This window comes from Hypomesus nipponensis, chromosome 18 (assembly GCF_054491055.1).
Source record: "Hypomesus nipponensis isolate SF chromosome 18, ASM5449105v1, whole genome shotgun sequence".
Classification (NCBI taxonomy): domain Eukaryota; kingdom Metazoa; phylum Chordata; class Actinopteri; order Osmeriformes; family Osmeridae; genus Hypomesus; species Hypomesus nipponensis.
In genome coordinates this window covers 21,307,501-21,321,106 of record NC_140378.1, presented here as the reverse complement: position 1 = coordinate 21,321,106, position 13,606 = coordinate 21,307,501, and the positions used below count along the sequence as shown (strand labels likewise).

At 56.4% G+C, this 13,606-nt stretch overlaps 1 protein-coding gene across 1 annotated transcript in view; it reads right to left on the bottom strand.

Moving 5' to 3' along the window:
- Positions 1-13,606, bottom strand: part of LOC146252702 (plexin-B1-like) — a 46,962-nt gene that overhangs the window by 3,970 nt on the left and 29,386 nt on the right. Inside the window, exons 14-34 of the mRNA XM_084679115.1 lie at positions 13,523-13,606; positions 13,267-13,433; positions 12,657-12,808; positions 12,439-12,544; positions 12,120-12,256; positions 11,454-11,630; positions 10,727-10,934; positions 10,406-10,648; positions 10,029-10,205; positions 9,788-9,936; positions 9,108-9,208; positions 7,296-7,513; positions 5,624-5,802; positions 5,332-5,398; positions 2,986-3,132; positions 2,668-2,833; positions 2,373-2,476; positions 2,101-2,185; positions 759-925; positions 451-611; positions 62-209 (exon numbers count right to left, since the gene is read on the bottom strand). The exon at positions 13,523-13,606 is cut by the window's right edge and continues 10 nt beyond it. Coding sequence (XP_084535241.1) covers positions 62-209; positions 451-611; positions 759-925; positions 2,101-2,185; positions 2,373-2,476; positions 2,668-2,833; positions 2,986-3,132; positions 5,332-5,398; positions 5,624-5,802; positions 7,296-7,513; positions 9,108-9,208; positions 9,788-9,936; positions 10,029-10,205; positions 10,406-10,648; positions 10,727-10,934; positions 11,454-11,630; positions 12,120-12,256; positions 12,439-12,544; positions 12,657-12,808; positions 13,267-13,433; positions 13,523-13,606 — 3,143 coding nt within the window. The remainder of the gene's footprint in view (positions 1-61; positions 210-450; positions 612-758; positions 926-2,100; positions 2,186-2,372; positions 2,477-2,667; positions 2,834-2,985; positions 3,133-5,331; positions 5,399-5,623; positions 5,803-7,295; positions 7,514-9,107; positions 9,209-9,787; positions 9,937-10,028; positions 10,206-10,405; positions 10,649-10,726; positions 10,935-11,453; positions 11,631-12,119; positions 12,257-12,438; positions 12,545-12,656; positions 12,809-13,266; positions 13,434-13,522) is intronic.

The following is a 13,606-nucleotide window of genomic DNA, read 5'->3' as shown; positions in this document are numbered from 1 at the left end:
CATATAACCTGGAACCTCTGATTGGTTCCAACCCCGTTCTAAGAGCGTGTGATAGGCTCACCCTGCCCAGCTTGTGCTCTGCAAGGGTGCAGGAGTCCATGAAGGTCTGAGCGATGACCGACAGCACTGCGTCCACGTGGTCGCTTGCCTGCACGTCAAAGATCAACTGAGGGTTCTTCAGGATGTTGATCCAGAACCGCAGCGGTAGACTAGTCAACAACACACACCACAAACACAACAAAACAAGTTTTTGGTTTATTTAATTGTGTTTATTGTGAACATATGAGTTACTGTTGACCTGGTTTCCTCTTCTGAATCAGTGAGCTTGGTAAGTGAAACACAAAAACAGCACAGTCTTCTGAATTATGATGATCAGGCTATTGAGAAGATTTATGAAGTCTCATGAAATCTCATGAAGCCTTATGAACATAGGCAGGCAGGCAGACAGACCTGTTGGTCTTCCAGATGTGGATGGTGTCGGGGTCAGAGATGTTGTGCAGCAGGGCCTGCTCGTCCAGCAGATCAAAGTAGTACTTAAGAGCCAGGGGGACTGGGCGGCTGGTGCTGAGGATCACCGTGAACAGGTCGTCCACAAACTTCTGGAGGGTTCCCTGGAGGGGAGGAGGGGGAGAGGGAGAGGATGACAGTGTAGGTGTCTGTGTTTGTCTTTTTCTTGATGTGTGTGCATGTCTGTGTGTGTCTTTGTATGGGAGTGGGTATATTTGTCTCTATATGTTGGTGTGTGTGTGTGTGTCTACCTTCATGGACAGCAGCCTGGTGAGGTAGATCTCAGGGATGGCTTTGGCCCCGCCCCTCTCCCTCATGCTCCCTCCACGCTGCTTTGGAAGCTCCGCCTCCTCGCTGGCCTTCACCAGGTGCCACAGCCTGACTCCGCCCTCCTCGCCCTCGTCCAGCATGGGGGTCTCTGTGGGCCGCACGGCGTCATTACCCAGCACACACTTTACCTGACACGCACACACACACGACCTGGGAACCAAGGTTCAACACTAACCACTGAACCAAGGTTCAACACTAACCACTGAACTAGAGTTCAACACTAACCACTGAACCAAGGTTCAACACTAACCACTGAACTAGGGTTCAACACTAACCACTGAACTAGGGTTCAACACTAACCACTGAACTAGGGTTCAACACTATCCACTGAACCAAGGTTCAACAATAACCCCTGAACCAAGGTTCAACACTAACCCCTGAACCAAGGTTCAACCCTAACCACTGAACTTGGGTTCAACACTAACCACTGAACTAAGGTTCAACACTAACCACTGAACTAGGGTTCAACACTAACCACTGAACTAGGGTTCAACACGAACCACTGAACTAAGGTTCAACACTAACTACTGAACCAGGGTTCAACACTAACCACTGAACCAAGGTTCAACAATAACCCCTGAACCAAGGTTCAACACTAACCACTGAACTTGGGTTCAACACTTACCACTGAACTAAGGTTCAACACTAACCACTGAACTAGGGTTCAACACTAACCACTGAACTAGGGTTCAACACTAATCACTGAACTAGGGTTCACACGAACCACTGAACTAAGGTTCAACACTAACTACTGAACTAGGGTTCAACACTAACCACTGAACCAAGGTTAAACAAAAAACCCTGAACCAAGGTTCAACACTAACCCCTGAACCAAGGTTCAACACTAACCACTGAACCAAGGTTCAACACTAACCACTGAACCAAGGTTCAACACTAACCACTGAACTAGGGTTCAAAACTAACCACTGGACCAAGGTTCAACACTAACCACTGAACTAGGGTTCAACACTATCCACTGAACTAGAACCTTTTATTATCTGCTGTCGTTTGATCATGATCCTACAACACAGCTGTACAGCATCTGTAACATACAGTTACTTTAGGGGGGGAGGGGGGGGGGTGTTCACAGGAAGTACTCACTTTCCCCCTACAGTTACTTAGGAGAGGAGGGGGGTGTTTACAGGAAGCACTCACTTTCCCCCTACAGTTACTTAGGAGAGGAGGGGGGTGTTCACAGGAAGTACTCACTTTCCCCCTACAGTTACTTAGGAGAAGAGGGGGGTGTTCACAGGAAGTACTCACTCTCTCCAGGTGAGTAGTCGTGGCAGTCATGGTGCAGGTGTTTGGTGTTCCTGGTTACCAAAGTCACAGTGGCTCCATCAGGAACCTGCACAAACGAATAAACAAGACGTTTCATGAACAATAACAAAGATCTACGCTCAATCCAGTAATGGCTGTTTCAGTTTAGAACTGTTCTAGACAGTGATCAGAGAAGACAAGACCAGTGGTCTAGTGACCCTTGACCCTGTGTTGCTGCAGGGTGTGTAGTATACTATGTAACCCTTGACCCTGACCTTGTAGTGCTGAAGGGTGTTGAGGCGTTTCCAGGAGCCCTGCACCACCGACGTCAGATCCTCGTCCGACAGGATCAGGTGACCTGCCACGCCCGCGCGCCATTCTGGGGTCACACACAGAGAGCACAGGGTGCATTTGTTAGTCTGGTTAGTGGTCGGTACTGACCCAGGTGCAGAGGTAGTTAGTCTGGTTAGTGGTTGGTACTGACCCAGGTGCAGAGGTAGTTAGTCTGGTTAGTGGTCGGTACTGACCCAGGTGCAGAGGTAGTTAGTCTGGTTAGTGGTCGGTACTGACCCAGGTGCAGCGCGTCGGTGTGAGGTCTCTGGGAGAAGGATGTTCCCTTCCAGGTCTGCTCCAGAACCTTCTCTTTCACCTGGGTGATGGTGTCACAGTCCAGAACCTTGGCCGGTACCGTGGTAACCAGGCCACCGCTAGCCGCAGGCATCAGCACATTGAGCGTCTGCCGGACAGAGAGGATGGAGATGTCAGTGTTCATGCATGTGTGAGTGTGTAAGTGTGTGTGTACGTGTGTGTGTGCATGTGTGTGTGCATGTGTGTGTGTGTGTGTGAGTGTGTGTGTGTTTGCGTGAGTGTGTGTGTGTGAGTTCTCACCAGCGTGCGGTACTCCACGTCCTCCCGGAGCAGCCGGTTGTCGTTGAGGGTGTACTTGGCCTTCCCTGTAACTGCGTCAACGGGCCCCTTGTCCACCTGGTGCCTGATGGCCCTGAACAGCATGTAGAAGGGCTCACCTGCAGAGTCCTGCAGGAACACACACCACGCAGTCAGACACCCAACACACCTGCTGGGGCAGGGAGGGTTAGGGCAGGTGGGGTACCTACCCTGAGAGGGGTTAGGGGCAGGTGGGGTTAGGGGCAGGTGGGGTACCTACCCTGAGAGGGGTTAGGGGCAGGTGGGGTTAGGGGCAGGTGGGGTACCTACCCTGAGAGGGGTTAGGGGCAGGTGGGGTTAGGGCAGGTGGGGTACCTACCCTGAGAGGGGTTAGGGGCAGGTGGGGTTAGGGCAGGTGGGGTACCTACCCTGAGAGGGGTTAGGGGCTGGAGGTAGGGAGGGTTAGGGCAGGTGGGGTACCTACCCTGAGAGGGGTTAGGGGCTGGAGGTAGGGAGGGTTAGGGCAGGTGGGGTACCTACCCTGAGAGGGGTTAGGGCAGGTGGGGTACCTACCCTGAGAGGGGTTAGGGGCTGGAGGTAGGGAGGGTTAGGGCAGGTGGGGTACCTACCCTGAGAGGGGTTAGGGCAGGTGGGGTACCTACCCTGAGAGGGGTTAGGGGCTGGAGGTAGGGAGGGTTAGGGCAGGTGGGGTACCTACTCTGAGAGGGGTTAGGGGCAGGTGGGGTACCTACCCTGAGAGGGGTTAGGGGCAGGTGGGGTACCTACCCTGAGAGGGGTTAGGGCAGGTGGGGTACCTACCCTGAGAGGGGTTAGGGGCTGGAGGTAGGGAGGGTTAGGGCAGGTGGGGTACCTACCCTGAGAGGGGTTAGGGCAGGTGGGGTACCTACCCTGAGAGGGGTTAGGGGCTGGAGGTAGGGAGGGTTAGGGCAGGTGGGGTACCTACCCTGAGAGGGGTTAGGGCAGGTGGGGTACCTACCCTGAGAGGGGTTAGGGGCTGGAGGTAGGGAGGGTTAGGGCAGGTGGGGTACCTACCCTGAGAGGGGTTAGGGGCAGGTGGGGTACCTACCCTGAGAGGGGTTAGGGGCAGGTGGGGTACCTACCCTGAGAGGGGTTAGGGGCAGGTGGGGTACCTACCCTGAGAGGGGTTAGGGCAGGTGGGGTACCTACCCTGAGAGGGGTTAGGGCAGGTGGGGTACCTACCCTGAGAGGGGTTAGGGGCTGGAGGTAGGGAGGGTTAGGGCAGGTGGGGTACCTACCCTGAGAGGGGTTAGGGCAGGTGGGGTACCTACCCTGAGAGGGGTTAGGGGCTGGAGGTAGGGAGGGTTAGGGCAGGTGGGGTACCTACCCTGAGAGGGGTTAGGGGCAGGTGGGGTACCTACCCTGAGAGGGGTTAGGGGCAGGTGGGGTACCTACCCTGAGAGGGGTTAGGGCAGGTGGGGTACCTACCCTGAGAGGGGTTAGGGCAGGTGGGGTACCTACCCTGAGAGGGGTTAGGGGCTGGAGGTAGGGAGGGTTAGGGCAGGTGGGGTACCTACCCTGAGAGGGGTTAGGGGCAGGTGGGGTACCTACCCTGAGAGGGGTTAGGGCAGGTGGGGTACCTACCCTGAGAGGGGTTAGGGGCTGGAGGTAGGGAGGGTTAGGGCAGGTGGGGTACCTACCCTGAGAGGGGTTAGGGGCAGGTGGGGTACCTACCCTGAGAGGGGTTAGGGGCAGGTGGGGTACCTACCCTGAGAGGGGTTAGGGCAGGTGGGGTACCTACCCTGAGAGGGGTTAGGGGCTGGAGGTAGGGAGGGTTAGGGCAGGTGGGGTACCTACCCTGAGAGGGGTTAGGGGCAGGTGGGGTACCTACCCTGAGAGGGGTTAGGGGCAGGTGGGGTACCTACCCTGAGAGGGGTTAGGGGCAGGTGGGGTACCTACCCTGAGAGGGGTTAGGGGCTGGAGGTAGGTAGGGTTAGGGCAGGTGGGGTACCTACCCTGAGAGGGGTTAGGGGGCTGGAGGTAGGTAGGGTTAGGGCAGGTGGGGTACCTACCCTGAGAGGGGTTAGGGGCTGGAGGTAGGTAGGGTTAGGGCAGGTGGGGTACCTACCCTGAGAGGGGTTAGGGGCTGGAGGTAGGGAGGGTTAGGGCAGGTGGGGTACCTACCCTGAGAGGGGTTAGGGGCTGGAGGTAGGGAGGGTTAGGGCAGGTGGGGTACCTACCCTGAGAGGGGTTAGGGGCTGGAGGTAGGGAGGGTTAGGGCAGGTGGGCTAGGGTTAGGGGCAGGTGGGGTTAGGGGCAGGTGGGGTTAGGGGCAGGTGGGGTAGGGTTAGGGGCAGGTGGGGTACCTACCCTGAGGAAGGTGAACAGACAGATGGACATCCAGTTGGTCAGGAGCTTCTCCACCACAGACTCAGTCCTGAAACACAGAACACTGGTCTCGAACCCTGTCTTAGAACTAATACCCTGCTCCCTCCCTCCCTCCCTCCCTCCCTCCCTCCCTCCCTCCCTCCCTCCCTCCCTCCCTCCCTCCCTCCCTCCCTCCCTCCCTCCCTCCCTTCCTCCCTCCCTCCCTCCCTCCCTCCCTCCCTCCCTCCCTCCCTCCCTCCCTCCCTTCCCCGCTCCCTCTCTCCCCCTCACTGACCTGCGCAGCATCAGTTTGGGGTTCTTGGCCACGTACTGCTCCACCAGGTCGTTGAGCAGCGTCTTCAGGATGTCGGTGAAGTACTCCAGTTTACCATGCAGCGCCACCGTGAGGAGGGAGGCCAGGTAGGCACGGTCGCGCGGGGAGAAAGTCCGCTGCACCTCTAGAGTGTGGATGAACTGAGGGAGGAGAGGGGGAGGAGAAGGATTACCTTTTCTGTTATTTCCTCTCTCTTCCCCCTGTGTCTTCCCCCACTGTCTTTCTCTGTCTCTCTCTCCTTCTCTGATCCTCCCTCTGTCTATCTCTCCCTGTCTCTCTCCCCCTGTCTCTCTCCCTCTGTCTCTCTCCCTCTGTCTCTCTCCCTCTGTCTCTCTCCTTCTGTCTCTCTCTCTCTCTCCCGGTCTCTCTCCCTCTCTGTCTCTCTCTCGCTGTCTCTCTTTCTGTCTCTCTCTCTCTGTGTCTCTGTCTCTCCCTCTCTGTCTCTCTCCCTCTCTGTCTCTCTCTCTCTGTCTCTCTCTCTCTGTCTCTCCCTCTGTCTCTCCCTCTGTCTCTCCCTCTCTGTCTCTCTCTCTCTGTCTCTCCCTCTCTGTCTCTCTCCCTCTCTGTCTCTCTCCCTCTCTGTCTCTCCCTCTGTCTCTCCCTCTGTCTCTCTCTCTGTCTCTCTCTCTGTCTCTCTCTCTCTCTGTCTCTCTCTCTCTGTATCTCCCTCTGTCTCTCCCTCTGTCTCTCTCTGTGTCTCTCTCCCTCTGTCTCTCTCCCTCTCTGTCTCTCCCTCTCTCCCTCTCTGTCTCTCTCTCTCTGTCTCTCTCTCCCTCTGTCTCTCCCTCTGTCTCTCTGTCTCTCTCTCTCTCTCTCCCTCTGTCTCTCCCTCTGTCTCTCTCTCTGTCTCTCCCTCTGTCTCTCCCTCTGTCTCTCCCTCTGTCTCTCTCTCTGTCTCTCTCTCTGTCTCTCTCTCTCTCTGTCTCTCTCTCTCTGTCTCTCCCTCTGTCTCTCCCTCTGTGTCTCTCTCTGTCTCTCTCCCTCTGTCTCTCTCCCTCTGTCTCTCCCTCTCTGTCTCTCTCCCTCTCTGTCTCTCTCCCTCTCTGTCTCTCCCTCTGTCTCTCCCTCTGTCTCTCCCTCTGTCTCTCTCTCTGTCTCTCTCCCTCTCTGTCTCTCTCCCTCTCTGTCTCTCTCTCGCTGTCTCTCTTTCTGTCTCTCTCTCTCTGTGTCTCTGTCTCTCCCTCTCTGTCTCTCTCCCTCTCTGTCTCTCTCTCTCTGTCTCTCTCTCTCTGTCTCTCCCTCTCTGTCTCTCTCCCTCTCTGTCTCTCCCTCTGTCTCTCCCTCTGTCTCTCCCTCTGTCTCTCCCTCTGTCTCTCTCTCTGTCTCTCTCTCTGTCTCTCTCTCTCTCTGTCTCTCTCTCTCTGTCTCTCCCTCTGTCTCTCCCTCTGTCTCTCTCTCTCTGTCTCTCCCTCTGTCTCTCCCTCTGTCTCTCTCTCTGTCTCTCTCCCTCTGTCTCTCTCCCTCTCTGTCTCTCCCTCTCTCCCTCTCTGTCTCTCTCTCTCTGTCTCTCTCTCCCTCTGTCTCTCCCTCTGTCTCTCTGTCTCTCTCTCTCTCTCTCCCTCTGTCTCTCCCTCTGTCTCTCTCTCTGTCTCTCCCTCTGTCTCTCTCCCTCTGTCTCTCCCCCCTCCTGTACCGTGGTGAGGAACAGCTTGCTGTTAAGCAGGTTGGACAGCTGCACCAGGCCCTGCTCCACCGTGTGTCTGCGCGCCTCGGGCACGTCCAGCTCCCTCCTGAGCGGCGACTCCCGGTGGCCCGGGAAGAAGATGCGCTCGGCGTACGTCCCGTAGTCCAGGAAGGGGATGCCCGAGCCCCCCAGGTCACTGGACACGTCCATCATCTCTGTCATCAGGTCTGGAGGAAAGGAGAGGGGGGGACAGGAGGAGAGGGGGGAGTGGGGGAGGAGTAGGAGCATACCAGATAAGAAGGAAGGAAGATAAAGAAAGAACAGATTAAAAAAATAGAAATAAGGAATCAACAGGAATGGAGGGACAGAGTGAGGAGAGCTGGAGAGACAGGGAGCCCTCTGGGGTAGAGGAGGAGGGAGACAGGAGGAGGGAGAGGAGGGAGACAGGAGGAGGGAGAGGAGGGAGACAGGAGGAGGGAGAGGAGGGAGACAGGAGGAGGGAGAGGAGGGAGAGAAGGAGGAGGGAGAGGAGGAGGGAGACAGGAGGAGGGAGAGGAGGGAAAGGAGGGAGAGGAGGGAGAGGAGGGAGACAGGAGGAGGGAGAGGAGGGAGAGGAGGGAGACAGGAGGAGGGAGAGGAGGGAGACAGGAGGAGGGAGAGGAGGGAGAGGAGGAGGAGGGAGAGGAGGGAGAGAAGGAGGAGGGAGAGGAGGAGGGAGACAGGAGGAGGGAGAGGAGGGAGAGGAGGAGGAGGGAGAGGAGGGAGAGAAGGAGGAGGGAGACAGGAGGAGGGAGAGGAGGGAGACAGGAGGAGGGAGAGGAGGGAGAGGAGGAGGAGGGAGAGGAGGGAGAGAAGGAGGAGGGAGAGGAGGAGGGAGACAGGAGGAGGGAGAGGAGGGAGACAGGAGGAGGGAGAGGAGGGAGACAGGAGGAGGGAGAGGAGGGAGACAGGAGGAGGGAGAGGAGGGAGAGAAGGAGGAGGGAGAGGAGGAGGGAGACAGGAGGAGGGAGAGGAGGGAAGGAGGGAGAGGAGGGAGAGGAGGGAGACAGGAGGAGGGAGAGGAGGGAGAGGAGGGAGACAGGAGGAGGGAGAGGAGGGAGACAGGAGGAGGGAGAGGAGGGAGAGGAGGAGGAGGGAGAGGAGGGAGAGAAGGAGGAGGGAGAGGAGGAGGGAGACAGGAGGAGGGAGAGGAGGGAGAGGAGGAGGAGGGAGAGGAGGGAGAGAAGGAGGAGGGAGACAGGAGGAGGGAGAGGAGGGAGACAGGAGGAGGGAGAGGAGGGAGAGGAGGAGGAGGGAGAGAAGGAGGAGGGAGAGGAGGAGGGAGACAGGAGGAGGGAGAGGAGGGAGACAGGAGGAGGGAGACAGGAGGAGGGAGACAGAAGGAGGGAGACAGGAGGAGGGAGAGGAGGAGGGAGAGGAGGAGGGAGAGGAGGAGGGAGACAGGAGGAGGGAGACAGGAGGAGGGAGAGGAGGGAGACGAGGAGGGAGAGGAGGGAGAGGAGGAGGAGGGAGAGGAGGGAGACAGGAGGAGGGTGAGGAGGGAGACTGGAGGAGGGAGACTGGAGGAGGGAGAGGAGGGAGAGGAGGAGGGAGAGGAGGGAGAGAAGGAGGAGGGAGAGGAGAGAGAAAGGAGGAGGGAGAGGAGGAGGGAGAGGAGGGAGACAGGAGGAGGGAGAGGAGGGAGAGGAGGAGAAAGAGGAGGGAGACAGGAGGAGGGAGAGGAGGAGGGAGAGGAGGAGGGAGAGGAGGGAGACTGGAGAAGGGAGAGGAGGAGGGAGAGGAGGGAGAGGAGGGAGAGGAGGAAAGAGAGCGCTAACTCACCTGTGAACTCCTTTTTGCAGCGGTCTCTCACACTGGTCTCCAGGTTCTCCAGCTGGATCTGAACCTTCTTATAGTCTCTCATAGCCTGCTTACTCTTCCTCCTGAACCACACACACACACACATACACACACAGCAAGAATTCACACAGATACACGCACAAAGATACACACAGTGTAAAATATGCATTATAAAGATCCTCTAGCATCTCCTCTGTAAAGCATCATAAAAGCTTTACAGTGAAATATAAAGACACAGCTAACACTATATATACATGTAAAGGCTCAAGACGCACTTGTTCCGGGAGTACAACGGTACTTAGGAATGTTTGGCTGGACCTGAGGTTTCCTCCAGCATCACAATGACTCTAATTCAGAGAGACTTGTTGCTCTTGTTGGTTAGTTGTAACTGACTTAAAACTTTTGTATTTGCGGTGTAATATATTTTTGCTGCTTGCTTTTTCCCACAGGTACACCCTTGCCCTTGTTGAGGTTCATGTTGTTAAATTTATTTTAACTGTAACTTGTTCAACTACATGCTCTTATGGTTCTTCCCTTTGGGACTTGTTTAGTTTTCACAATGTATGCTTCATGTTTTGGCTACCTGCAATGTTTGGGGCTAACTGTAAATGTGTGTGTGTGTATACCTGTGTGTGTGTGTGTGTGTGTGTGTGTGTGTGTACCTGTATATGAACAGGATGATGAGGACGAGCAGGGCCAGTACAGAGGCGCCCACCCCCAGCCCCACCTGGGCCTCCAGGGGGAACATGGAGCGGCCCAGGGAGTCGTATTGAACACGCCCCAGAGAGAAGTTCAGGTTCCCCATCTGGACCTGCTCAACACAGACACAGACCAGGTGAGTTACATATTAGACACAGACACATTTGAAATGACTACAAACATGTCCGCCCGTAAGTGCCTTACAGTGAACTCTGGCAGAGCGTCCATGGCCTCCTGTTTCCTGGTGGGCAGCACTGTGGGCTGCTGGGATGGAGGCTCACAGTACAGGTGGTTGTGGGTGAGAGTCTTGACGGAGCACAAGCCCCCTCCAATCAGAGCCAGCACCTCCTCCTTGTGGATGGCCAGGTCCAGGTGCTCTCCCTGCAGCAGAGAGAGCAAGGATACAGCAGGGTTAGACCTGGGTTAGACCTAGGTTAGACCTGGGTTAGACCTGGGTCAGGATAGACCTGGTCTAGACCATGACCATCCCAGGCTAGACCTAGACCAGGATGGACCCTGGATGAATCAGTATTATACAGTACAGTACAGTACAGCACAGTCCAGGGTGCTGTGGTCCAGACCTCCACAGAGATGACACTGCCAGGCTTGTGGTGGTAGGGCTGGCTGGGATCCTGCTGGTTCAGGGGGTACAGGACTGGGTTGGGCTGGTAGCTGAACGCCTCGCTGCTCACCGATCCAAAGGCAATATGGAGGCTGTCCAACAGGAAGTCCACCTGGACCCGTGCGCGCCTAGCTTCCTGTCCCACCGCCGGGGTGGGACACAGGATCAGGGAGGAGCTCCGAACCGCACAGCTGGACACATACTGGGGGAGGAGGGGGACGAGGGGTCACTAACACACTCACTTCCTAACACACACAGGTCATCCCTCACACACACACACCTGTTGGACATGGCAGAGTGTGTCTTCAGGACAGGCTCCCTCAGGTACGCTCCTCCTCCTCTTCCTGGGGGGCAGGGGGGGGCCCGGGGGGCTGAGGGGGGGGCCCGGGGGGCTGAGGGGGGGGCCCTGGGGGCTGAGGGTCACCCTGATCCTGGGATCCTGCACCACGTCAAGGTACTGACCAGACACCCGGATCACCCTGCCCCCACTGGAGAGAGAGAGGTCAGAATACAGCTGGGTTGTAACACTGAAATGAATGAGGATGATGGGATGAATAAAAGGATGGATGGATGCAGGATGGATGGATACAGGGTGGCAGGGTGCAGGGTGCAGGGTGGCAGGGTGGCAGGGTGCAGGGTGCAGGGTGCAGGGTGCAGGGTGCAGGGTGGCAGGGTGGCAGGGTGCAGGGTGCAGGGTGCAGGGTGCAGGGTGCAGGGTGGCAGGGTGGCAGGGTGGCAGGGTGCAGGGTGCAGGGTGCAGGGTGCAGGGTGGCAGGGTGCAGGGTGGCAGGGTGGCAGGGTGCAGGGTGGCAGGGTGCAGGGTGCAGGGTGGCAGGGTGCAGGGTGCAGGGTGCAGGGTGCAGGGTGCAGGGTGCAGGGTGCAGGGTGCAGGGTGCAGTGTGCAGGGTGCAGGGTGCAGGGTGGCAGGGTGCAGGGTGGCAGGGTGGCAGGGTGCAGTGTGCAGGGTGCAGGGTGCAGGGTAGCAGGGTGCAGGTGAGCCGTCCTACCTGAGGAAGCTCTTGGAAGGGGCAGCTGAGGTGATGTTGGGGTCGGGGGTGTAGTGATACAGGGCAGCCTGCAGGTGGCGCTGCGCCCGGCCGAAGCGCACCGTCACGCGCTGTTCCCCGGTGCTGTTGCTGCGCCCTGTCACACAGCTCAGCCGGCTGTCCAGCACCTCAGACGCACTACAGCAGCCAGCAAGCAGTCAGTCCAATAGTCTTTAACATTGGGTAACACTTTACAATAAGGGTGCATTCATTAGCGTTCATGAATGCATTAACTAATGCATGAATCATCATTAATATTGATTAAATATGTTGTTTTTACTGCACTGCATGTAATGTATGTTTTGTTGCACTGTGCCTACAAGCTGAGAGTTGATTCCCCTGAGGTGTGCCTGGTAAACACCCTTACATGTGACACAGTACTCCTCCAATCAGAACACTGACATCTCCAACACCCTTACATGTGACACGGTACTCCTCCAATCAGAACACTGACATCTCCAACACCCTTACATGTGACACGGTACTCCTCCAATCAGAATGCTGACATCTCCAACACCCTTACATGTGACACGGTACTCCTCCAATCAGAATGCTGACATCTCCAACACCCTTACATGTGACACGGTACTCCTCCAATCAGAACGCTGACATCTCCAACACCCTTACATGTGACACGGTACTCCTCCAATCAGAACGCTGACATCTCCAGGGTGTCCGGTCCTCAGCCGGTGTCCCATGATGCTCAGCGTTGAGCCCCCAGCCCTCGGCCCTCGCTGGGGGGTCAATCCTGTCAGGACTGGGTCCTGGGGGGGGGGGGGTAGGAAGTTGGAAAAGTTAGATAAGGCAGATTTTTTTTTTTGTCTTTAAAAAAAAGTTACTAAAGGTTGAAAAAAATGTGGAAAATGCATGTACTTTTGCCATCTCTGACTGTCATTCTCATCCCCATAGTCACCATCACCACCATAGTAACTATCACCATAGTTACCTGGAAGCTGAAGCTCTGGGTGGAGAGGCCGATGTCGCCGCCCCTCACCTGAATAGACACCTGGCCACGCCTCTCTCCCCCGCTGGGAGTAGTCTCACATACTATCCTACAGGAAGGGGGAGAGAGAGACATGGCTGTGGTCTCACACACTATCCAACAGGGAGGGGAGAGGGAGGGAGACATGGAGAGAGAAGAGAGACGGTCTGTGGTTCTGGTACCTGGAGGAGACCTCGTATCTGCTGGGCAGGACCAGGCACGGCACCCCAGCTACCGTCACTGAATCTTGGATGTCCAGGACCCGCTGGCCCAGGTTGGAGCCAGAGATGGTGATCCTCGTGCCCCCCTCCACTGGACCAGACTCTGGCTCCACCTGCAGGCAGGGACAGGAGCACAGGTCAACATGTTTCATCTCTCTGTAACACAGATAGATCACCTGCCTGTCCATGTCTGTCCCTCTCTCTGTCTCACACTGTTTCTCTCTGTCTCTGTCTGTCTGTCCCTCTCTCTGTCTCACACTGTTTCTCTCTGTCTCTCTCTGTCTGTCCCTCTCTCTGTCTCACACTGTTTCTCTCTGTCTCTCTCTGTCTGTCCCTCTCTCTGTCTCACACTGTTTCTCTCTGTCTCTCTCTGTCTGTCCCTCTCTCTGTCTCACACTGTTTCTCTCTGTCTCTCTCTGTCTGTATATCTCTCTCTGTCTCACACTGTTTCTCTCTGTCTCTCTCTGTCTGTATATCTCTCTCTGTCTATCCATCTCTCATACAAACAGTCTTTCACAGAAAAAGATGGGTGTATATCAGGGTGTGGTGTGTTTCCAGGGTCAGGTCTTACGTAGTGGATGGCGGGGGCGGGGCAGGTGTGGGTGTGTTGAGGGCAGGAGTCCTGGTGGACGCAGCTTGGAGAGGCAGCCTGGCCGCACCACACACACCCATACCCCCGCGCCGCTGTGCCACACCGGCTGCAGTCCCAACGCCCCACCGAGCAGTTGAACAGAGTCACTGGAGTCAAACACAGAGTCAGATTCATTTAGTTCAGTTCAAGACAAGGAAAATACATGCCAAAGCCAAGGGTCTATATTCTATCCTACCCTGCAAGTCCTCAGGACTGTCGATCTCGGAAGTATCCCTCCGCCTCACATTGATCACAGCCATGTATTCCTCCACCGCCTCGG